Source organism: Hippocampus comes, unplaced genomic scaffold, assembly GCF_001891065.2.
Source record: "Hippocampus comes isolate QL1 unplaced genomic scaffold, H_comes_QL1_v1.1 scaffold22, whole genome shotgun sequence".
In the NCBI taxonomy this organism is placed as follows: Eukaryota; Metazoa; Chordata; class Actinopteri; order Syngnathiformes; family Syngnathidae; genus Hippocampus; species Hippocampus comes.
The window spans coordinates 7583140-7609313 of NW_017806175.1; the positions used below are offsets into that span (position 1 = coordinate 7583140).

Consider the following 26174-nt stretch of genomic DNA (forward strand, 5'->3'; position numbering starts at 1 on the left):
GATACTCCTGTGCAATTTTTTTTTCCCCAAAAAAGCTATTTGGTCTTTTGAGCTCAAACTCAGGGCCCCAAGGCCTTTTTTTTGGTGGTTGTGTAGAGCAAATCAAGTGCAGTTCTCATGCATGATTTGTTATTCTGATTTGTGCAGAAAATGTTCAGTTTCCACCAAATGCATCAGTATGAATTGAACAGTATTTTTATTTCGTCAATATTTTCCATGACTTATTTCAAACCCATTTTGTTGGTAAACAAAACAAACAAAAAATGTAAAAGGCCACTATGTCAAATATCCATTCAAAGGACCGACTTATGATCCAAAGCATACCGCATCATATCTCCTACATTGACCTTTGAAAAGGAGCAGGTCATCATCCAAAGCATACCACATCTTAGGTCCAGTATCTGTCTGTGAAAGGGAACAGGTCATGATCCAAAGCATACCACATCATACATCCAATATATAGTTAAATGATCAACCCAAATACCATCTCATGACCCAAAGCATACCACATCACATCACCAACACACATCTTAGAAAAGTAGCAGGCTCAAGTGGGTGAAAACCGCACCCTAAATATCTCCCCAACTTTTTCAGTTCTGCTCAAACCAGGAGGCAAAAAGTTCCAAAGTAGAAAATAAACAGCAAGAGTCAAGTAAGAGTGGTGCAAAAATGCACTCGTGGAGGAGTGTTACGAGGATTACGAGTCAAAGGGGCCGTGGGGGTGGGGGGGAATGGGGAAAGTCTTGTTGTTAAGCCGCTATTAGAAGATTGGGCCTCCTCCTCCTCCTCCTCCTTTTCCTCGTCTTTCTCCTGCTGACCGAGCTCTCGTACACCAGGGCACCGAGGACTATCTCCTTCGCTGGGAGAGGAGACGCCAACACCTCCAGCCTACCTCCACCCCACCTTTCCCTTCCGTCTCCATCTACTCCATCTTTCTTCTTCAAGAACGACGCTGCAGGAGGTCGCTAGGCGGAACCGCCATCCTTGCCATCATCTTGAACTTTTTTTTTTTTTTTTTTTTGCCAACGCAGGTACGCACTCATCTCCTCTCCTGCGGGTCAAATGTTGTTGGAAGTTCAAAGTGGGTCATATTGGCCCGTTTTAAAAGCTTCAAGCTCAAGAAAAGATGTTTGCTTCTTGTTTTATTAGATGAGTGATTTACAGTACGGTGCAAAAAAGTCTGAGACTGCCATTCCATTTGTTGGCTTAGCAATGGCATAATAAGCATGGAAAAAAATAAGTAAGGGGCCTTTTAAGACTCCCATTTGAGAAAAAAAAAGTTGAGATTTTTTCATTTAATTTCATTGTAAAATAACTGCAGCAAAACAGTACAAATCTGTGAACTTCATGACAGGGTGGACATTTTGGGGCAAAGGTTCATGGTGGACTTTCACTTAGCTACATAATTAAATGAAGTTGATTAGTGGGCTGTTTAACAAATCCATTTATAATAATTTGGGAAATGATATTTCACGATGACAGGATGCACATGTTAAGCTTGATGACACCCAACGACAACCGTGATGAAAATTACGACGCATATGTGCAAATATTTTTTCAGTGACAAGCACCTGTTTCAGCCAAAGACAAAAAATTTGTTGTGATGTCACTTGGAAACATCAGAAGGTTTCTTGAAGCTGCAGTGACCTTGTCGTGACACGGTGGACAATCCTCGAGCTTTGCATTTGGATTTTTTTTTCCATCTGTTTGTTAGTTAGAAGGCTACATCATGGCCAATGGAGGGAAGGGAATAGATGGGAGATGCCAAGATGATTCTGGAGGTATATTTACTCACATAGTATCATAATAAGTAGAGCTGCAAGCAAGTATAAAGGGCCATCGCAACATTGCTGTCAAATTTGCAAGGTTTAAATCTTGTGTGATTCAAATAAGCCAAGAGTGTAAAATTGTTAAAAAAGCAGTTTGTCTTGCTTGTACAGCCGGCGGGCAGGAGGCGGCCACAAAAGGGCTCATTCATGGCCGGGATGAGGCCCATCACATGAATTGGACAAGGCTTTTAGGCAGTTAGCAAAAAACGTCAGAAGTCAAACTGCCGGCTATTCTCACACCACAAGCGCTCGAGTCGAGTGAATCCTCGATGCGTAACGACTTGGCTTTGGGGCTTTCCGCGGGGTGGACGCTTGACATCTTTCAATTGTCGAATAATTAAGACCAAAAAGGCCTACCAAAAGCGCTGGACCACACTGACCCCCAAAATTATAATTGTTCCATGAAACTATGTAAATTTATGCCCAAGACTCTATTCTTCTCATCTTTCCACATACTGCTCTGCTCCCAGTATGTGTCTTCTATAATTTTTTTGTGCAATCAGATTCCAGGCTCAATGTGTTGCCACGTCAATCTAATCTATATCTTAAAAACCATTTATATTAACCGATCAGGTTTCAAGTGAATCCTCACAGGGCCAGAACGCTGTGCCTTGATGACATTAGCATTTTTGAGTCTTCTGAGTTACTACTAGCAAAATGCGTTCGTAGCGATCTGCACACATTATTACGTTTAATAATCACTTAAAACTTGTGAGTATGATACTTTTTTTTTATTGTTCACATTTTGTATACAATCGCTAAGTAAAAAGTCCCTTCAACCTTTCGAGAAAACACGTCACGCAACTAGCATAGCATTAGCATTTTGTACGGCTGTCTAGCTTCATCCAGAGCCTGCGTTTATCAGGTTTCATGTAGGATTTATTAATTAGGATTTTGGAGAAAAAAAACACATCGATATAAAACCCACAAAAACAGGAAAGGTATGTGAACTTCACAGTTTAGCTAACCGATAGCTAAGCTTCTCAGAGGTTACGCGTTTATTTGAGAACACCCCCGATTGCTCCTGATGCTGCGTTAAGTGACATTTATAACAATAAAATGATTAATAACATTAAGACTAATTTGGTATCATTTTAAAAAAAACGATGTGAATGTCACATATTGGCTAACAACTGCAAGTTCAAACATTAAATACATGTTGTTACCGTGGCAGGATATATTATTTGATTTATGTCTTGTGTAATAAATAGATTTGGATTGTTGTTATTATTATTATTATTATTATTATGTTTGGTATAATAACTTGGAACTTGCTTGTGACTTGAAGGTTATTTCTTGAGACAAACTCGTTTCATATGTGATTTAGTCCAAAGACGATGTTTTGGACCGTGCTGTAATTGTCCGGTCTTTGTTTAGTCCTGTAATGCCCGAACCATTATATAATTGACGATAAATTATAATAAAAAAAAAACTGGAGCTTTTACTTGTCTTTCTTAAGAAAAACAAAACAACAAATAATTTTTGTATAATTCTTTTGATGCCAGTGGATTATCTTAGCCTAACGTGAATAAGTGCATGTTCATGAGCAAATTGAATGTGTTTCTGGTGCTCATGTTCCAGAACAGCGAGGGAAAAAAAAGTGAATTTCTAGGAAGGGGCCTGATAATGGATTTCTTCATCTACTACTGAGGCAATTCCAAGTCACCCAGGGAATCGCCACGAGCTGAAGGGGGCCCTTATAGCGCCTATATCATTGACAAAACATTGGCACTGCTTTAGTCACACCGCATCTTACCTGGGGCCCCACAGGGGATCTAGAGACGCCCCTGGACTGGCAATGAAAGCATGCCTTCAGCTTGCCCTTTGCTGGAGCAGTCAGCTGCAGCACCCCCAGTATGTCGGTCTCATGGTCTCGTTCTTTGGAGGCGTATGATCACACGGCACGTGAGCTCGAGTCGACTTCCATGTGAGCAATAATCCCCCCCGGATTCCTGAGCACATGTCTGATGGAGCCGACCCGGTCCACTGACCCCCTGCCGCCGTGGCCCCGCTCAGCTGATGTGTTGGATTTACTGTTGCCCCTTGTATTTGCGGGTCATGTGATGTCTGAAATTGACGGCTATCCCACCATTCCCACCACTCAAGTACCATTGCTCCATTAGAATTTTGTGGTCAGTCGTCCAACAACAATGACAAAAACACATTTTCACATTCATTTCATGTTTTTTTTTAAGTGATTTGATCCACTTCATACCAAAATGGTGGACTTCCTGTGGATTTTTTGCCATGGGTTCTAGAGGCTTTTTTGTGGGTCTACTCTTGATGGATAGGCCTACCAAAATGTACATTTTTTTCGACAAACTGCGTTCTGGGGGCTGAAGTTTTAAAACAGTGGTGTTGTTAGTTGACGATCAGCAGGTTGCAACAGATAAACTGGAAGAGTCAATGAAAGGTATAGAAGTGTTTGGAACAAGCAAAAATTCACCAGTAATGGATGCCTGCTGAAAACGGTTTGTCTATTAATGCCACAAGATGGCGATAAAGCACTTTTTCTTCTATTAAACAAGACTATGGCCTAAAAATGTATCTCTGCCAATCAGTTCAATATAGCTGATTGCCACCAAAATGGCACCAAAACATTTTCATATAAATTGATAACAAGACCCCCCAAAAATCTTCTATTTTGTGAATGGACTTTCACAGTAGTCGTAGCCTGACCAATGATGGAATGCATCTTCTCAGTTGTTCCTCAACTGTATGTGTTCTTGCAGTGTCAACATGTACCTGGAGAACACAAGCAACCTGGACCTGGAAATGTCCCAGGCCTCTGCGCCGGTGCACCAGGCCGCTGGGAATTTCGGCGAGCTGCGTCTGCTGCAGGGCATCTCGGAGCGGCTGGAGACACAGAAACTGCAGCAACAGTCGGCTGGTCTGCCAACGGGACAGTGCGTGATCCACGCAGAGGCATTCCTGCCCGTTCGACAAGAAGACGGGTGAGGAACTGACGGGTGAAAAGACTTCCGGGTTTTGTGAGACTTTTGGGCGACTTCAGGCATGACGATGGTTAAAAATGGAGATGTTTTGCGCAGCTTTGCAGATGTGTTCTCTTGGAAATTTGTTGGAACCAAAATGAAAGCAAAACTCTCATCCTGAAAATCCAAAGACAAATCAAAACACTGAAAAATTATGTCTTAAGAGATACACTACAATGTCTCATAAAACGTAATTTTTGCGCAACTTGAAAGGCAAATCTTGATTTTTGGTCAAAATTCTGGTGTGTCACCAAAAAGCCAAAGAAAGGTGCAATGCTAATCCTTTGATGCTCACTAAACTGAGCTTTTGCGTGTTGTCATGCATAACGATTGAAATGCTGAAGTTTTTGCGCTTTATCTGCATTTGTTCCCCAAAATTTTGTCCAATTCCAATGTGTCATCAAAACCCCGAAGACGAATCTATTGATGCTTGCTGAACGGCGGCGCACCTGTAAAATACGCTTAAGTCTTGCTTGCCAATCATCTAAGCACAAGATTTTTCACGACTTCCATGGCATATTTTTTTGCTGTTGTAAAATTTTGACACTTAACAAAAAGCAGAGAAAAAAAGCCCAAAAACACCCAAATTGATTTTATAATGTTAGGTATGCTAAAGTCAAACTGGTTCAAATTCCAATGTTGTGAGTGAGGCGTATTTTCTTGAAATTTCGGTGCAATTCTGAAGTGCTGCCAAAACGCCATCTTGATCCAAAATGACTCGTCCGATGTGAATTTGAAGGATTGTACCTGTAAAGTGAGTGGATTTGTGTGTTTACGTGTGTGTTTGTGTGTGTGGGTGGGGGGGGTGTCCGGGGACCCAGCTGTGATTCCCTGCAGGTCTCTGAATGCAGCAGCAGTGTGATAAAAAAAAAGAAAAAAAAAAGGCCGCCTTAATGATGGGGTCATGTTTCTCGGGGCAAGAGCGCATCTGGCAGCCTGCTCGCACAGATGTGACACCTGCTCAGTCGCGGTCAGAGTTCACGAAAAAGCCTTTTTGCTCCCTGAGAAAATGGAACGTTGTTTAGTTTTAAATGTATTTGAGGGGCCCTGAACTAAACACAACCAAAAGTCACCCATTAGTGCTCCTTGGAAAGGTTGGAAAAAAAAAATGTAGCGCAGTGCGGCAGTTTTACTGGTTAGCGTGAAATTTTGGTAGATACGTTCATCAGAAGAGAGCGCACCAAGGGCGCGTGACCGAACTTGAACAGGAAGTCGGTCATTTTGGTTTGAAGCAGCCATTTTAGGGCAAATGCCAAAGATTGGGCAAATTTCACCCAAATTTATGCCATTTTTCTGTTTTTGTTCCAGGCACAATTTTAACATGGTGAATATCCTCAGCGGTAAAACAAATTCAGCCAACATCTCGGAAAGGTCGCCTTTGCTGAGGTTCTCACACGATGACAGGTGAGCGCGTTCTAACGCCAAAAACAAAGCAAAAAAAAAAAAAAGTTTCTATAAATGTATTGTAAATCAAAAAATGGCTTTGATTTGCTCATGCGTCAGCATGGCCTACATGACCATGCATCATCCCAGCGAGGAGCCTTGGGACAGCAGCGCCATGGACCTGGAGAGGAGGTACCGATTGGGCAGCGAGGTGACCAGTCTGTCCCTGCTGCGCTCTAACTCATCCGACAAGAGCGACCCCCTGGAGCACCTAAGCCTCAGCTTCAAGCTTGCCAGAAGTGTCAAGTGAGGATCCCCACTATACACACCATGTGTAGACTGCATGTATGTGTGTATGTGTGTGTGTGTATATGTGTGTGTATGTATGTAGTTGGAGGAGTAGTCGTGTTGGTAGTTTGGTCTAATCTGTTTTTTGTTTTGTTCACAGATGCTGCTTCCGCATCTCCAAAGTGGCCACCATCTTCACCATTGTTGTTCTGTGCAGTGTAAGGGTGTCATAATCGTTTTAGCTGAGAATGAGAAGAAATTCGCTCAGAGTCACCGCTGCTGCGATTGATTTATTGATTTATTTAGCGGCATGGGGGACAACTGGTTAGCACACCCGCCTCACTGTACTGAGGCCCAGGGTTCAAATCCGGGCTGCGGCCTTCCTGTGTGGAGTTTGCAAGTACTCCCCGTGCCTGCGTGGGTGGGTTTTCTCCGGGTACTCCGGTTTCCTCCCACATTCCAAAAACATTCATGGCAAGTTGATTGGGCGCGAATAGTTGTTTGTCCATGTGTGCCCAATCGGCTGGCAACCAGTTCAGGGCGTATCCTGCCTACTGCCCAACGGCAGCTAGGACTGGCTCCAGCACACCCGTGAAACTCGTGAAAATAAGCTGATTGCAAAATGGATGGATGGATTTTTTTTTTTCCATTTACATAATTTATTTATTTGTAATTGTTGTTGTGTGTCCAGCTGTTCTTCAGCATGTATCCTGATCGGGACAACCCTTGGTGGGCGTATCCCGCTTAGTGCCCAAAGACAGCTGGGATAGGCTCCAGTGCACCCGTGAAATTCGTGAAAATAAGCTGATTGCAAAATGGATGGATGGATTTTTTTTTCCATTTACTTACTTAATTTATTTGTAATTGTTGTTGTGTGTCCAGCTTTTCTTCAGCATGTATCCTGATCGGGACAACCCTTGGAGGATGCTGGCCGTCTCATCAACCGAAAGCTTCTGTATCCACTAAAAATTCCAAACAGACAAAAAAAAAAAGAAGTGGACCTATAGGTGGGGGTGGTATTTGCTAACCAAAACTAAAACAAAAACAAAAAAATCTGAAATAATGAAAGTCAGTGGAGATGAGGTAAAAAATTCCCGATTTCTTTTGAAATTTGGCTTCACCTTTTTATTTTTTCCCCCAGGTGATTTACAACTGGACCATTCCTCTGCACAGCGAGCATAGCGACCAGATGGTAGTGACCAAAACATTTGAGATGCTCATTAACCAAAACTAAAACAAAACAATCTGAAATAATGAAAATCAGTGGAGAGGAGGTAAAAAATTCCCGATTTCTTTTGAAATATGGCTCCACCTTTTTTTTTTTCCCAGGTGATTTACAACTGGACCATTCCTCTGCACAGCGAGCATAGCGACCAGATGGTAGTGACCAAAACATTTGAGATGCTCAGCAGGTATGTCACCACAAAGAAACAAAGCAACAAATACTTTCTGACTGTACTTTAGGAATTTGTACGTTACGATTTATTTTTCTGATGATTTTTGCTGAGTTTAATTTACACAACTTTGTTTGCCGTCCTAGCGACCCCATCACGATCACGGTGCAGGCCTTCATGGCGGACGCTGAGGTGGTGCCGCTCTCTATCACCCACCAGTCGCTCTACTTCAACGTGGAGACGCAGGTGGCCATCGCCGGCATCATCCTGACGGGTGTCTACGTTCTCATCATCTTTGAGGTACGTCCCTCCGGCAGGGGAGATGTCCTCTTTGACTCGGCAGCTTTTACATATGACTAGTGCGCTGTGTGTGTGTGTGTGTGTGTGTGGGGGGGAGTGGCCTGTCGTCGTAGTAGTAGTAGTAGAAAGTGCAATACTGTAAACCAGGGGTGTCAAACTCATTTTTGTCGCGGGCCTGATTTTAGTTAGTTTCCCTTGGAGGGCCGTTATGACTGAAACCATGTAAAGAAGTCAAGAATAACGGTTTATTCACCTATTGTTTAGGCTACTACAAATGAGAATTAAAAATTTTGGTCGAGATTTTAGCAAGCATCATGAAAGTTGACATCTTTGATTTGCTTTCGCGGGCCACATAAAATGATGCGGCGGGCCAGATCTGGCCCCCGAGCGTTGGGTTTGACACCTGTGCTGTAAACTATATAACTAAGGCGTAGTTGTTGTCGTAATTGTACTGTTGTATTCGCAAAATTAATATTAGCTTTAGTAGCAAAAGAAACGGTAAGTGTACTGTTAGTAAAATGAATCTGAAATTGAGCAGTTTTAGGAATAATGGAAGTAGTCGTATTAAAATTAATACCATCGAACCTTGTTTCAACGTCGCCCGTTTGCACCGCTATAACGTTCACATTTGCAAGTCCCAATTTCAGGACATTCATTTCCATTTGGCAATTTTGCTTACTGCGAACACCTTTATAGCGCACACATCATTATATCGACCAGATAATTTTTTTTTTCCATCTCTGTGTATTGAGTCCACATTGTTGTGGCTGTCGCTGTTTGCATTTTCCAGATCGTCCATCGCACTCTGGCAGCCATGTTGGGATCTTTGGCCGCCTTGTCCGCTTTGGCCATCATTGGGGACGTAAGTTCGCATTTTCAGCACACCGCGAGAAACTCGACAGCTCGCCACCTTATTAGAAACAGTTTCCCATTCTTGAATCAAACTGCTCTGCTCATTCGGGACTTCTTGGGAAATATTCAGTTGAGATTTTCCACACTAACCTCACATTTCCATATTTGCCGACTAATTCAACCCATTCCCAATATCATGTCTTACACTGAAAGATTCAATATGAATTGGATCGAATTTCTGGTCAACCCTGTACAGAAACGTGTCGTTGCTGTTTGTTTCCCTCCCGCAGCGGCCCAGTTTGGTCCAGGTGGTGGAATGGATCGACTACGAGACTCTGGCCCTGCTCTTTGGCATGGTGAGACCACGGGATTCCGTCGGCGCTTCCCCCACAGTCTCCCCCCCGTTGTCATTCCGTTTTAAAAGCCCGTCGCCATGGTTACGTGCACGTCCCGCCCGGTTTTGTGCAAAGCTGAAACAAATGCGGCTCCGCAGCAGTGCTAATATGCCAAAATGACTCTCATGACATGAAACAATCATAAATAATGGCTCACGCTTACAAGAGTGATGCCCAATTCCGATGTCAGCAGTTCCCTCAAATAATGTCAAGGCAAAAGCCTGAACAAAATCCCATGTAAAGACTGGAGTGAGCGAATCAGTGGAGTTTGGTGATGCATATGACATCAATGGCATTCAAAATCAAAGAAAATGTCATTATATACAATGTGTTGCAAGCCTGACGAAAAATAAAATGTAGGAATAACTTGGTGTGAGTACATCGATCACGTCAATAAAAATGAAATCAGATTAAAAATGCAATCAAATGAAATGAGATGTAGAAATAAATCAAATAAGTCTGAATGAATTGCTCTAAGCCTGACCAAGATAAGAGCTGAAATAAACAATCGTCGTTGTTCAGCCTTAAATTTACTGTGAGGAACTCAATATCCACACTGGAGTTGTGTGACGACCGCAACAGTCAATCAAAGAGAATTTGCAAATCCGTCACGTCGTCGTCTTTGTCTTGCAGATGGTGCTGGTGGCCATTTTCTCCGAGACGGGCTTCTTTGACTACTGTGCCGTCAAGGTGCGTTTTGGTGCTTCCCCGCACTTCAATCCAAAGTGAGGCGACAAGATTGATATCGACCTCTCGGCTATTCTCCGCACGCTTGACATTTGAATGGCCGCGCATGGATGACATTTGCCGTGTTTAGCGGGCAGAAAGTAGGTCAGCGCTGACAATGACATGCGTCGGCCTAAGTTTTTTTTTTTCCCTCCCCCCTGTGACTTCCTGTTCTGGGGAATGTCTGCCCATGAACAGGTTAAAAGGTGAAAGGTCACAGTGACCTCCTCACACTTTGGCCCGAGATCACAAATTTCACACGGGGATCTAAGAGGTGCCAGGGATGAAACTTTTCGTCAGCCTGGCTTGATTTTCACGAGTGCAAATTGAATTTGTGACGCAGGCCCTTCGTCCTCGTCTCCTCGTGGAGGTCAAGGACGTGCACAAACTTCAGGAACTCTTTGCGGTAATCCCGAATATGCACAATCGGTCCTCCGGGCCAAGGCGGTGATAATAATCAAGGCTGATGAATTTTAATGCGCTGAGTGAGAAGGACGAGGCCCTCTCGCCGACTTAACGCTCATCAGAGGTTCGCATTCTCTGCCCCGCTAAGATTGAATTTTTGTCAACCTTGCAGAAAAAAACCCAAAAAGCTCATAAGGTGGAAATAGGTAAGAGATAATAGTTTACAATGTCAAAAATAAAATATGAAATGATAGATGTATGAGGAAAATCTTATACTGTACAGTATTGTACATACTGTGTGAAAATGAAAAAAAATATATACTGCATGAGAAAAATCTTCGATACGAAAATCAAGAAAATATAGAAAATGCAAGACTAGATAAGAGAACACACTTTTGATATACCGGTAATTTGAGAAATACAAAATGTTGAACATGTGGCTTCGCCCTGGAAATTTACTGGTAACTTTCTAAAGTAGAAAATGCAAGACTAGATAAGAGAACACACTTATCTAGGGGCTTCGCCCTGGAAATTTACTGGTAACTTTCTAAAAATGTACCTGTGAATTTCCACACATTAGCAACCCTGCGAACGTCGACTTCCACTTTGCTCTTGTGAGTCTTCACTGTTAATTTTCACTTGACGTCACCCTCATGGTTCTCAGCATCACATCTCACATCTCCGCTGGCTGACGGATGCTGACTCATCCTTCTCTCACTTTCCTTCCTTCCTTCCTTCTTTGCTTGCTTGCTTGCTTTGTTCCTGGTAGGCCTACCGCCTCTCCAAAGGCCGAGTGTGGCCCATGATCATCATCCTGTGCCTCATCGCCGCCATCCTCTCGGCTTTCCTGGACAATGTGACCACCATGATGCTCTTCACCCCCGTCACCATCAGGTGCCACCATTTTTTTATTTTTTTTTTTAAAGTCTTCTGGATTTCACTTAGAATTTTGGGGGGGACATATTGTTATTGAAGCTAGAAAACGCTCTGTCGACATCGCAGGGTGTACGACAAACCTTAATATTTTTGTTTTTATCTGAGTCAAGCTCATACTAGAAACTATTTCCAACAAATCTCTGTTTGTGTAATATGGCTTGGACATGTGATCGCTGAAAAAGGGACATTCATTTGTGATTCACTCGTCACTCCCTCAACTGAAGACTTCTTCAATGCCTCGTTTCATTTAAGATGTGAATACCAGAGTTTCCCTTACTTACGTGTTCCATAAATGTCCAGTTATTTGTTGCCACTAATTTCTGCGTAGATTGGTGCAGCAGGTTTTGGAGGCAAATTTCCTGTTCAGTTTTGAGAACCAAATTTTGTATCGATGGGTGAAACCGGTGTGCGGGACAAGCTATCGAGGTGGTTCGGAGTACGTTTAACATTTGATTCCTTTTTGGCATTTCTTAAAGATTGTGTGAGGTGCTCAATTTGGACCCCAGGCACGTGCTGATCGCCGAAGTCATCTTCACCAACATCGGCGGCGCGGCCACAGCTGTGGGCGACCCGCCGAATGTCATCATCGTGTCCAATCAGGACCTGCGCAGACAAGTAGGAGCTCACTCAGGCTGGCTTTTTCTGGCTTCGCTGTGCACTCTTGACAAGGTGTCATGTCACCCAGACCCAGGTGTAAAAAACACATCTAAAAAAAAAAATAGACTCTGGTGAAAGCACATACTGATACAAGTAAAAATAAAAAAGTACCAACAACGAAAGTAGAAAAAGAATGTTGGGTCATCATCCATGGAGGTTGAAAAAAAATAACAAGCCTACTTTGGACAAAGTAATGGAGTAGAAAGTACAGACATTTGTTTTGAAATGTAGGGTGTAAATAGAAAAGGTAAAAAATACATATAAAAAAAACCTACAAAGCAAAGCACAGATACCTGAAAAATCTGCTTAAGTACAATAACAAAAGTATTTGTACTCTCAGCACTGCAACAAACTGACCAATAGTGAGGCAGAGCTCAAAGAGGTGCGCATTTTGTATACATGGCAATTTAGAATGCAAATACAAGGACACTCGGACTTGATGTAAACAACAACACGAAACTCCACAGCGCGGTCGCCGCGTCTATCTTTGGATTTCGCCCGAAAATATCCCTCCCGTGAAAACGCAAGCAAACAAAACAGCCGAGCAAACCATGCGTGCGCCCACAAGCTGTCCTTATCAGAGTGCCGCCACGACCCAACTGGCGTCCCCCTCCTCGCCGTCCCCCGCCCACTGCTCTTCTGTGAGCGGCGCCAAGACAAACTGGACGGCGGTGCGGCGGGAGCCCCCCCCATTTGCTGGAATCAACGGAGCGAATATGGCCAGCGCGCCCGCCAAAGGCCAAAATGTCAAGCGCGGATGTCAGCGGGAAGCTACTTGGAGAACGAGGAGGTGATGCGCCTCCTGGTGATACTCCGCCAAGTAGATGACAAAGTTGTTTCTCGCAACAGTGCAGTACTGTAGAGCCAAACGGCGACTCTTGCCAATACAAGCAAAATCCAAACAGGCAAAGCTTGCCGCCATTCTACACGAAGATTCTTGATGAAAAATATCCACAGTTTGAATTTCGTGCGTAATGTCTTATTCCTCCAGTAAAAGTCTCTTAATAGCTCATTCCAGGTAATGGTTACAAAATGGAAGGTGCAGAGTAGAAAAAAAAAAAAACATGCCATGTTCTGCCCGTATTCCTTGCTCAAATGCTTTGTGATTTAGCTTCCCCCTGTCTGTTTTTATCATATTTGTACGGTTTGTTCCTCCAGGACCGATTTCGTTGGAATTCGTGGAAATTGCCCGTAATTGAGGCCTCCGAGTAAAATGACTTTTTATCATATTTGTACGGTTTGTTCCTTCAGGACCGGATTCATTGCTGAAAATTGCCCGTAATTGAGGCCTCCGAGTAAAATGACTGTTTTACCGTTCACATTTCCTTTCACTTTTCATCTGTAGTCTTTGCAGACAACTTAAATACTCTTTTGTGATTGAGCGTCAACGCTCATTCCTCCGAGACGAGTTCAAGCACGACATCTCGAAATGGGTGAACTCATCCGATAAGTAAACTGCAGCTACTTTCTTATCCTCGCGCTAAAACAAAAGTTTGTATGAGGTCGTAATTACAGAACATACATTTTATAAATGCAAAGGTATATATTAGGGTGTGACCGATATGGTGATTCCAATATTGGGCTGAATTATATTCCAATAACTATACCTACCTACCTACCTACCTTCCTTCCTTCCTTTTCTCTAACTTATTTTTGGCCGAGCCTTAGCATATATTTATCTAACAATCGTGACACGTGGCCGATAAGAATTTTTTTTTTTTAGTCAGATGGAGATTCCAATATTAGGCAGAATTTTTTTCCAGTAACTGATGAATCAGCCTAATAATAATAATAATAATAATAATAATAATAATATATATATAAATTTTTTTTTTTCTCTCTAACTTATTTTTGGTCGAGCCTTAGCATATATTTATCTAACAATCGTGACACCAGTCCTTGCACCCTTAAAATTCCAAGACTGCCCGCTTTGACATACGATCTCTCGAAACACCCGAAATTGTCCGCCCATTGACACGACGACGCAAAACGTCCAGCCCGCATGTCGAAACGTTGACCCTGCCGTCTCGTTGTGCGCGTATCTCGCAGGGCATCGACTTTGCCAACTTCACCGGCTACATGTTCCTGGGAATATGCCTGGTCCTGCTCACTTCCTTCCCCTTCCTGCGCATGCTCTACTGGAACAAGAAGCTCTACAACAAAGAATCCATCGAAATAGTGGGTGAGTTCAAATACGACGCGCAGGTTGTGTTGATGGGGACCGTGAGCCTCGGTCGATAAACTGGAGCAACACCATCGCGCGCAGCAGTGTATTACGGTATGATCACTAAAATATGAAAAGAACTGCGACTTCCCAGTCGTCTTGTGCAGAACGCTCCAAGTCGGGTAATCCTTTGAGGACGCGGTCGATTAACCGCCTACATTGCGCCTCACGCAGACACTCCAGCGTTTACACTCAATGACACGCGGTCCCAAGGAGAGGAAGCTCAACAGGGCATCATTAAAACAGAACCACAGGAAAGTGGATCGCTTGGCGCCACGCTGTCAAGGCCAGCCACCGAGCCGATTGAAGGAAGCTGCCGATCGCGGCGGGTTCGGCCGCTCGCTCCTTGCGGCTCCACCGCTTGCCGTCTTGTCTCATAATTGCTCAGATTTGCTTACCAGAATAGCTCCTGTTAACCCGTCATGTTCGTTTAACGTGCACACATTGCACGTTCTGGCTCAGTTTCGACCCATCCCAAGAATATTCTCATTAATTATTCGATCCGGCGTGCCGAGACAAAGGTTGCTACCCAGTGTCACCGCCACCCTCATATGTGGTGGCCTGGCTGTATGCGTCCCTCTGTGGGACTCAACACTTATTGACCGGAAACATCATCTTCAAAGATGCGAGAACCACCCTTGATGCAAGTATTTTCTCTTTTTTTTTTGTGTGTGTGTGTGTGTGTGTGTGTGTGTGTGTGTGTGTGTGTGTGTGTGTGTGTGCGTGTGTGTATGTGTGTGTGTGTGTGTGTGTGTGTGTGTGTGTGTAATGTACGGCAGAGCTCAAACATGAGATTCTGGTGTGGAGGCAGACAGCCCAGCGCATCAATCCCGCCAGCCGAGAGGAGACGGCTGTCAAATGCCTCCTGATGCAGAAAGTCCTGAACCTGGAAAGTCTGCTGCGCAAGATGATGAAAACATTCCAAAGGTAAAAAAAAAAAAAAAAATGGCATCACTTTGACATCATGTTATGCCCACATGACACCCAAGTAGGCAACGTCTCCGACACGGCGAGGATACTTGCTCGGTTAAATTCCTTGAGAGTCTTTTAAAAAACGAGCATGGATTCAAATTCTCCCAAAATGGCTGCTTCAAGCCAAAATGGCTGACTTCCTGTTCACTTTCGGGCATGTGTCTTTGAGACTTTTTGGGGGAATCCTGTTAGGATAGCTATGTCCGCCCAATTTTGTGTTGATTGGCGAAATTGGTATCAAGAGCTCTTTATTTATTTATTTATTTATTTAAGCTTCCCAGTGTTTGCTCGAGAGTAAGAAATGGCTTCCACTGTTCAAAATGGCTGACTTCCTCTTCACTTGAGGGCACAGTTACTTCGACATTTTTGTGCATTCCCTTAAAATAGAAACATCCGCCAAATTTTGTGTCAGTGGGTGAAATTGGTGGTGGGACGCCTATTTTTCCCAACTTTTTAGGGTGTGAGTAAGAAATGGCTGTTTCAAACCAAAATGGCTGACTTCCTGTTCCATTTCAAAGGTCTTTTTTGTGTGTGTGTGCGAATTCTGTTCGGGTAGGCATGTCCACCCAATTTCATGATGAGCGGTGAAACGGGTTTCAAGGGCCCCCCCTTTTTTTTTTTTTTCAAAACTTTCTGAGAGTTACTAGTGAGGAAGAAATGGCTGACTCGCTTCATGTCATTCCATTCAAGACAATATGATGACAATGCATTTGAACATGACGTGAAATGTGTTTGACAGAGAAATTTCCCAAGAGGACAAGAACTGGGAGCAGAATATTCAAGAGCTTCAAAAGAAGGTGTTTTTTTGTTTTTTTTTTGGTCTTACATGTGAATGCTTGATCTCACGGGTTATCTTCCTCATGATGTGTTTGAAAGTTGCGCAGGCCTTGTTCCTTGACACTTCTTGTCTTTTGTTCCCCACAGCACAGAATCACCGACAAGGTGCTCTTGGTGAAGTGCGTGTCGGTGCTGGCCGTGGTGATCTTCATGTTCTTTGTCAACTCTTTTGTTCCCAGCATACACCTGGATCTCGGTGAGGGCGGAATTGTGCTCATTGTTTGACTCACGGCGGGAGTCAAGTCATGACCTGTATGCCCTTATATAAGTTACATGCTGTTGATCATTGGCGGGAGATAAAAGTTCATACTTGGAAGGTAACGGCGCGTAAAAGTCAATAGTTATAAAATGAGTTAGTTATTTGTTTAGTTTTGAGTTATTTGTTGAACTAATGAGTTAGTGGATGAGTCGATTGTTGAGTTTTTAGTGGCTGACTGAATAATGTACCGGTACATACACAGCGAGTTCGTGAATTGGGTTCACTTATTTCGTGACTGAGGTCCTTGCTGATGAAGTGAAAATCTATCTCAGTGCAATTTCAAAATGTTTGTACTTTGTTATTTCCCACCACTATACACCTGCGATGTCGAGAATCGATGATCGAAAGGCACCCCAATAATGACGCTGTCTGGTGGCTGCCCCGGTGCACGCCTCAGTTAATTACAAGCCGCCTGGCCGTGACATTTGTTAAACGAGCGTGTCCCCCATAGCAGCGTCCCGGGTGCCAACGCGACATTGGTTTCAATTACACCCGCTTTCAAAAGCTCGGCCTCATTAAAAGCTCATTAAGCCACCACGGTTGAGATATCACTTTGCTCCGTGGGTGGCCACTGACGCTTCCTCATCCGTCACCGATGGATGGACGCTCACGAGTCGTTGCACGCAAACATGCCGCCAGAGACTCATATTTGCTACAAACGCCTTATTCGGCAGGATTTAGTTCGGACTCAGTCATTCGTGTGACGTTTGTCCTACAGTGACATTTTACTCACTTTTAAGCCAAATCCACTTCGACGAGTGCACTAGGTACCAGTAAATGGTTATGTTTCCCTCGACGTTGCAGTTGTGTGAATTTATAATTCATGAGGGAAAGAGTGAGTTTATTTTTATGTATTTGTATAGCGCCTGAGTGAAAGAATGAATGAATTAGCTCCTTGGTGAGTGAGTTTACGAACAAGTTGCTGAGTGAGCTTGTTTATTTACCTAGCTAGCTAGTTGTCTTACTCGCTAGCTAGCTAACTAACTAGCTAGCTAGTGAGTGAGTGAGTAAGACACTTAACTCCGCAATTTTGGGCAGAATTTCAGGAGCTGCGATTCAAAGTTACTTTTTTATTGCCGTTTGCTTGGTTAGTTGGGTTGTCGGCCGAGGTGTCCAATCCACGTCCAGAAAATCAAAACCTGAGCCACCGTTTCGTTTTCGCCAGAGTTGCGTCATACTGCGGCAAGCTCGAGAAACTCACCTCTGATTGTCAGCCAAAATGTGAAGAAACAAACAAACAAAAAAAAAAAACAAATTAAATATATGGCCAAACAAATAATGAAATGAAAAATGTACATTCATGGGCATGAATTGTTCAGTCCAATTCAGTGAGCATAGCCCACTTGAGAAGCAAAACGAGCAAAACATGCTTCAAAACTGGATTGAATTGTGATTGATTGCATGAGTCTCTCGCGTCTTTTTTTTTTTTTTGGCATCCTTCTGCTTCCATTCGTCTTTGTGCTCTTTCTTGGAAGCAAAGCAATTATTGCTGATATATACGCAAAATTACAGCGGATGGACTCGTGTCCTTGTTTTCATTATTTTTTCCTTTTTTTGTCCAATGGTTTTTAATGCAGCCTTTTTTTCTCAATTATACTTTATTGTTGATTTGTTCTCTCCCGCTCAGGTTGGATCGCCATCCTCGGCGCGCTCTGGCTTTTGATCCTGGCTGACATTCAGGACTTTGAGATGATCTTACACAGGGTGGAGTGGGCCACGCTGCTTTTCTTTGCTGCCCTCTTCGTCTTGATGGAGGTGCTTCATTTGAACAATAAAGAAAAAAAAAAAAACACTAGAAACATCCACAGTCTCAGGAAAATAGCATTCTCGACGTGATTGTTCCAATTTTTTTTTTTTTTTTTTAACCCCCTGTTGTTGATGTTGTAGGCTCTGGCCCAGCTGCAGCTCATCGACTACATCGGCGAGCAGACGGCCTTGCTTATCAAAGTAAGTCACCCTGTTTTGAAGTGCGCCTCCATTAGTCGGAAAGAACTACAAATACTTCGCTCCTGTACTTGCGTACATTTCAGGTATCTATTACTGTACTTAGTTATTTTTCCGGTGTCATCTGAATACACAAACAAACAAAAAAACCTTAGTGAATCGTGAAAATCCGCCAGTAATTGACGGCAACATAAAATGGCCTGTAGTCGCCACAACATGGTGGCAAAGTAAATGTTTCTATTAGACTCCTCCCCTCTGTTCAACATACAGTATTTGCTGGCGCCAAAGCACCATTTTTGTATTAAACATGGCTTTACTGTATTTGCTTGTCACCTGTATGCCACCAGATGGCGCCAAAGCACCATTTTTGTATTAAACATGGCTTGGAATGAGTACATCTTCTGTCACCAGTCTGTACTTCTACTCAAGTACAGAGTGTGAGCACTTATGCCAGCGATGCACCTGTGTCATTGGCAACACCGGTGACACATCGTATCAGCTTTCGGATATTTCGTTCCATACATTGCCTGCAAATTCCGTGACCACGTTTCCACCTGGTATCGCTTCGAATGTCATCGTCTTGGCCTGCCTCGTGAGCGGGCATGAGATTGCAGCCGTAATAAACGCGTCAGCTGGAAGAAAGCGGTGAGCCCCCCCCACAGCGCGGATAATCGCTGGTGACAGGTGGCGTTGCGCTGTTTTCGTCTGACTTCCTGTGAAACACACACACTCACAAAAAAAAAAAAAAAAAAAACTCATCTGCATGCAAGCGTGCGACAGGTGCAAGGCAGAGATCTCATTTGTGTTGCTTAGCGGCTTGATGGAGCAAAACTGTGCATTATTCGTCTTTGTGAAGCGGTGGCGGGGAGTCACAAATTACCAATACTTTGCTCTTGTACTTGAGTAGATTTTTCAGGTAAATGTATTTGACAACATTTTACTCCTTACATTTGAAAACAGATATCTCGACTTTCCTCTCCTTATTTTGTCAAAATAGGCCGGTTCCCCTTTTTAACCTCCATGGCTGATGATGTCAAGAAAGAGAACCGCTCATGTTCTCATGCTCTTGATTGCAGGCCGTGCCCGAGGACCAGCGCATGGCCATCGCCATCATCTTGGTGATGTGGGTCTCCGCCTTGGCTTCTTCTCTCATCGACAACATCCCCTTCACCGCCACCATGGTGAGCATTGCGCTCCGTCCGTGGCGCGAGTGTAACATTGCAAGTAGCCAGTACTGGCTCATCAGCGACTTCATGTTGCGTGGCGTGTATCATGTTCTCGGATATGCTACGTTATAAATGAGGCTATTTGGGGCGCTACTGGAAGAGCTATCCATTAAAAAAAAAATTCAAATCTCTTTTTCTCTCTTCAGATTCCAGTCCTCATCAACTTGAGTCAAGATGCGGATGTGAACCTGCCTGTGAAACCTCTCATCTTTGCCTTGGCCATGGGAGCCTGCCTCGGCGGTCAGTCTCACTAATATGAATGTTGGACATAGTCCTGGTAGCTAACCAGCAAAAGAAATAATGGTGACCAAAATATAACCTTTTCCTCTGTCTGTTGTGTTTACCGACCGGCCGACCGACCTACCCACCAACTTACCTACTATCAAACAAAACGTATTTGGTTATTTTTTTAATATAACCATGATCACTGACTCACTCACTCACCAGAAGCGACCAAAACTTGTTTTTTTAATACAAGCATGGCAACTAACTAACTAACTAACTAACTAACTAACTAATGAACTAACTAACTAACTAACTAACAGAACGCAAAACTATATTCGATCTTTTATGTAATCATGCTCACTCATTCACTGTGACTAAAAGGTATTTGGTTATTTTTATGTAGTCTTGGTAACCAACTAACTCACCAACTAACTAACAGCACCAAAACAAATTTAGATAATGTAATCATGCTCACTCACTGTGACTAAAAGGTATTTGGTTATATTTATGTAGTCTTGGTAACTACCTAACCAACTAACCGCCCGTGCATAGCTAACTGACCTACTAAGTAACTAGCAAACTAACAATGACTACGTGTTTGGTTAGTTCATATTTTATGTAGTCCTGGTAACTAACTAGCTAGCTACCAGTAAGCAAAACAAATTTAGATATTTTATGCAATCATGCTCACTCACTCACTCACTGTGACCAAAAGGTATATTTCTTTATCTTAAGTGTGATCCTGGTAAATAACTAACCAACTAGCTAACTAACTGCTTCATGCAAAGCCATTTGAGCATTAATTCAATATCCTTGATATCATCTTCAGTTCCATGTGCCAGTAGGCTCTTTGTCTGCTTCTGTCTTGACATGTTACAAGTGAGGCTCGAGTGTGGACATTGACCTGACACTTGCGTGCCGTCGTTACTACTCGTGAAATCGTGAAAATTCTACTCGTCATTCGCGGTTGCCGTAGGACGCTGACCCCTTTTGCGTGTACGTGTGCGTGTGTGAAGGGAACGGCACATTGATCGGGGCGTCGGCCAACGTGGTGTGCGCCGGCATCGCGGAGCAACACGGCTACGGCTTCTCCTTCATGGAGTTCTTCAGGTAGGCTCCTTCTTCGGAAGTTGATGTGACACAACCCATCCGGCTGCCGTCTTACGACGCCCGAAAGGTCTGCTAGCATGTTAATATCCCACATATGTCCCGTACTCAAGCAGACGCCGATGATGATGCGTCCACTCGCTTAAGAGAAAGAGGATGTCGGGAATGTGGAAGCAAGGCACTTTTGAAGGCATCATTGGTTCATTTGCGAGCCCGTCGGCTCATATTTCCCAGACTCTTGGTCTTTGTTCGTGAGAATCACTTGTAGTAGTCCATCATCAACCTTTGATGATGACTAAAGTTCTCTTGAAAATCAGTCCGCGTGTAGCCCACAGACCACTAATGGCTGAAGGAAATATCGGGAGAACCGAATTCAGTTAGCCGTAAATGAGAGTACTTCTCTCAACCGGGTACTCCAAACTGCCTTGCACTCACTGAACTCAAAGCCACAGGGCTGGTTGCTATGGAAGCCGGGCCATGATTCCATCTACAGACCCAGCAAGCCACCAAAAGTGCTCACACTTGGGTTGTTGTTCTCGTATCAATGAAGACTCTGCTAAAAGTACCAGTACAGTGGTACCGCTACTGAAGAGATCAATTGGTTGGAAGAAATTTCCGAACTGGAAAATTGCAAAAGTAGAGATGCGTTTTCCATGTAAATGCCTTCATTCGTTCTAAGCCCCCTAAAATTCTGACATTTTACAAAGCATAAAAATGCATCAAAATATGTAACAAATACATGTTACAATTAGATTATTGCACAATAAATGAGAGTTGTGCATCATGTAAAAAAATAAATAGACTAAAGAATAAAAATGATGGTCATTTAACTTTCAATCGTGTCCTCATCGTTTTTTGCCCTCGTATGTTCACGTTCTCTCTCCCAAGTGTTTTTTGCCTGGCATTTTGTCAACGACTGATCCAAGGACGTTTTCTTTTGTCGGCTTTTAACAATTCTTCGAAAATGTCCAAGGCAAACATCAGCATAGTGAGCGATTGCCCGACTGGTGAACACTTTTTCTGAGTGATTCACATTTACGTAAAACTATCGGAACACCTCCTGGGCAAATGACGAGGACGCCGCATCGACACATACTATTTATCTACCCACAGACACATACGGTAGAGGTCCCGCTTAGCCAATAGGATGCCAGGAAGATGCTCGGTAATAGCCAATGGCTATGCTGCGTTCAGGAAACTCGGAGCTACAAGTAGCAGCCCATACTGTAGTTACCTTTCGTATCTTGACTTTTCTTTCATAACAAGAGGCAATATTTTCCCATTGAGACGTTTCTTGAAAATTTTGTATGAAGAAACGTTCATAAGTCGAGGTACCACTGTACTCAGTCGAGCCCTTTACTGCGATTTGTGCGACTACGGTTCCAACATCTTCCCAAATATTTTCAAAGGTCTTAAAGCCATGAGTGGTGCGCTGCAAAAAAAAAAAAAAAGAAGAGTGGATGAAGCAGAAATGAATGTGCTGGCAAATTTTCAGATCAAATCATTTTCAGGCTACAAAAACGCTGTGGTTGGTTTCGTGAAAAGGACTGTAAATGGGCTCTCTTCCTCGCCGTCTTTTGACTTCCCGGATGGAAGTCCGACCCCCGGTCACAAGTAGGTCACCTGTGCCTGGGTCTCAGCTGCTCGCGGGGAGGCGGGGAGGCCGCTGATTGCGAGGGAGACCCCCTCGGAGCCCCCGACAGCTGAGGTCTGACTGGTGCGGCGTTGACTTCACGCCCGACTTGATCCCCGCGGCCTTTTTTCATGGACCGTGACTTAAGAATCGCGAGCGGTCACCAGTGGCTGCCTGATCCCTCCGTTATTCTCCTTGCAAGCTATGAAATTGCTTTGACCGATGCTTATGAACTCATCAATGACTCCGACTGTCATTCCACACGGAAGCGACATCTGCTCCGAATTAGATTTTAATGACGGCAGTCCGCTTGTTAAGGTTGAAAGGACTTTACAGAAATTTAAGAATAATTACAGCTGTTCTCGCTAACAAATGCTCTTAAAAACATAATCTCTGACTGCACTTTTTTTTTCGTAATCCTGTTAACGAACCAACACTTTGGCCAATGGTACATAAAAAAAAAACCCACTTTGCACAGACTTGCTGTGTCTATTCGAGCGCAGCTTCAGTGATGTGGGTCGGGACGTGCGAGTGGTTGTGAGACAATGTCCACCTAAACTGGCTTGGGGGCAATTGATTAATTACATGAGTCTCCGGTTTTGGGAGTCATCAAAATTTGTGTCCAATCTCAACCAATATAAAAATCAAATGACTTGTGACAAGTGCATGAACATTGACTGAAAATGAAAAGACCTTCTGGAATACGACTTGAAAACAGCTGCTTGGAAATGTCACACTTCCCCATGTCTTGGGCCCTAATATTAATAACAACTGGCACAATGCGCATGTCGGCTTTCTGGTGTGGGTCCAACTGATCCGTGCTGGCTGACGACCCGGGGGCAAAGTCTCCCGGGCCCCGCGAGGCGCCATGTGTCCATGGAGGACATGGGCGGCGGCCAAAGGCCCGACCATCTGCAGTCACTCGAGCATACGAGGACGCGCTAAAGTGAAAGCGGCGGCCAAGTGAGAGGGCGCCGACAAGTTCATCCTGAAGATGTCTGTCCGCCGCCTCGGAAGTCGTTTGCAAAACATTCAGGGGAAAAAAAAAAAAATCGGGTAATCGTTCTCCCCTTCTCATGAAGCAGCCGAAGTGAGTTTCAAGGGCGATGCGTTCAAAGACACGTCCAAAAATGCGACATTCTCAACTCAAGTGTATTCATAACGCTCTTTAAATTAGTTTTGAGACGAGTTTTAAAGACGGGCAACGAGGGGGCTTGCCGAACTCTCAGTGGGAGTCGTTCCAAAGAGAGGGACCGGCAACGAAAAACGTTGGATCCCCGGTGGGCCCCCGCTTAGTACCTCTAATATTGTGTTACTTTTTGTGCTCCGACAGGTTAGGCTTCCCCATGATGATCATGACGTGCATGATCGGCATGTGCTACCTGCTAGCCACTCACATTGGACTCGGGTGGAACATGTGATCCAGGACTTGAATTGACGCAGAAGCAAGACCACAATCAGGGATCTCAAGCTTAAATGGTCCAGGCTTTTCCTCTCCTGAGTGGAAGGAAGCGGGCCAAAGCAGCATTCGGCAAAAATTCAATTGTACCCCCACCCCCCTTCCCCCTATCAAACAGACAATGAATGCTTTTTGTTCAATATGGCCTCACCTATTAAACAGAATATTCCCCAAAAGACTATTATTGTTCATATTTATGTTTAAAGGAACCATAACACCCATTTAAAGGGATTTTATAATCGTTCATGTGTAATGCTTTTGGGCACATACCCGTCAAATGTTCTTCTGTTGGCAGAGCTCAGATGTAAGGTGCTTGAGCGGTGATCTCGTGCGGATGATTTCGAACTTCTAGTTGTGATGGTGTCTCGTCAGCGGCACCACTTCAGAGGACACCTGCCCCTTGCCCCCCACTGCCCCTCCCTCCAGAGATATCAAAGAAATAAAGTTGATGGGTGTTTTTAAATTCTTTCTGCTTGTCTGTCTTTAAACGTGTGGCCTTTCATTCTATGCTTTCAACATTTTACTCATACATTTTTGGTCTGCTGGGAATGCATTGAGAATCATTTATTGACAGGATCCCATCCACAAATGAGACATTTGCATTTTTATTTGATGTACGAGGTGATTGCTTGGCGCTGACTTAATTTGATTTCTTATCTTCTTTTCGTTGTCTGCGAGCTTAAATACATGACCAACTGCTTTCAAAACGCATCGCTTTCTTGCATCAGTGGAGGAATATAATCATACTTGACTCCGGTCAACATTTATAATGTCAGCCTCAAGAAGCCTCTTCAGCTTTCTTTGTGCTGTTGCTTAGAAACGGCCATGCCAGAGTCCGGCACTAATATGCATTCATTAGACGGCATTATTCTGCATCCAGCGCCACTACAACATAATGGGCAACGTTGAATGTGCATTACGATGTTATTCTTGTAGGCCGTAATTAAATCACAATGCACAATGACGACAACTGATTACACTTAAAAAGAAAACAAAAAAACTTTTATTACCCAACAATGCCGCTCTGGTGATTCACATTTCAAAGTTCATCAGGGAAATGCACAGCTCTGAAAATGAAGGAAGTGAAAACAAAAAGTGGAGCGGCAGGAAGTGGATGCTTATCAGCTCCCCCGCCTTCTCTGTGACAAATTGGCGGACTTTTACTTTTAATACCAGCGAGCACAGTCTCAACGTATGACCCAAGCTACAGCATCAACACAGGAAAAAAAGCTGTTTACCCCCCCCCTCCCCCCTCCAAAAAAAACCCCACATTGCTTTATATGTCCCAGAAAAGGAGGACATCTGGTCACTTATTATTCATGGACAATATCAACGACAGGTACATGTAAACAAACCAAAGACAACACACTCTTGACTGTCCGTTCACATAAGTGGCGACGTCTATTTTATCACTTCCCCCATTCCCAAAATGTATTTGTCATATTTGTGAAATTCACATGTCCTACGAAAAAAGGACCCCCCGCTGGTCACTCAAAAATCAGACTGATTTCTTGACAATATCCACTCGTGACCTTTGACCCCAGCGTGTAAGGATTGACATGTTTGTGCTCCCAAAAGATGTCTCCAGGAAACAGACATCGTTAAGTGTTATTTATTTGGGGGTACAACCTACTAAATTCCCGTGGGAGCCTATTGCTTTAAGTGATGCTCTAAAGTTATGCTTACACTTAAAAAAAAAAAAAAAATACATCACACAGCAACGCTAAGCTAAGTAGCCCATTCCAACGCCCACGGAACTCCACTGAATATTTGAAAACAACATACTGACATACTTTGTGCTACTAACGAATTCATGAAGCGTCTTTGGTTTATTTTCACACTATTTTTTTTAAACACGCCCCGAATATTGTTCTTTTTTTTTTTTGTATTAAGTATCAACAAATTATATGCTATATTTTAAAAAAAGAACTACCGGTATTAAAAAAATGTGATATTTATTTCATAACAACCTAATGTGAAAGAATTGAGCAAACAATGAACAGTAGATTTTCTCAGGAGTGTTTTAAAATTTAAGGACTACTATTTGAAATACAAATTTTGACCCAAAATATGTTAGGTATGAATGAAATACGAAATAACATTTGTTTGACTACTGGCTACTATTAGCAA

At 43.4% G+C, this 26174-nt stretch overlaps 1 protein-coding gene across 1 annotated transcript; it reads left to right on the plus strand.

Annotated features, from left to right (window-relative positions):
• Positions 1-741: 741 nt before the first annotated feature.
• Positions 742-24075, plus strand: oca2 (oculocutaneous albinism II). Its single transcript, XM_019896493.1, has 24 exons — positions 742-1031; positions 4562-4783; positions 6131-6226; positions 6326-6511; positions 6654-6711; positions 7376-7450; positions 7635-7685; positions 7814-7905; positions 8034-8187; positions 8978-9049; positions 9330-9395; positions 10068-10124; positions 11335-11459; positions 11978-12116; positions 14208-14340; positions 15162-15309; positions 16094-16151; positions 16279-16387; positions 18078-18205; positions 18338-18397; positions 19471-19575; positions 19767-19860; positions 20862-20955; positions 23919-24075. The coding sequence occupies exons 2-24, from the start codon at positions 4569-4571 to the stop codon at positions 24004-24006; spliced, it is 2403 nt and encodes an 800-aa protein (XP_019752052.1). The 5' UTR covers positions 742-1031; positions 4562-4568; the 3' UTR covers positions 24007-24075.
• Positions 24076-26174: the final 2099 nt, after the last annotated feature.

What these genes read in the sequence shown, in the direction of transcription:
- oca2 (XM_019896493.1), top strand. Translation starts at nt 4,569, where the DNA reads ATGTACCTGGAGAACACAAGCAACCTGGACCTGGAAATGTCCCAGGCC. An exon ending in CTTTGGCCATCATTGGGGAC is followed by an intron (nt 9,050 to 9,329) that starts GTAAGTTCGCAT and finishes TCCCTCCCGCAG; the next exon opens with CGGCCCAGTTTGGTCCAGGT. An exon ending in TCCTTCATGGAGTTCTTCAG is followed by an intron (nt 20,956 to 23,918) that starts GTAGGCTCCTTC and finishes GTGCTCCGACAG; the next exon opens with GTTAGGCTTCCCCATGATGA.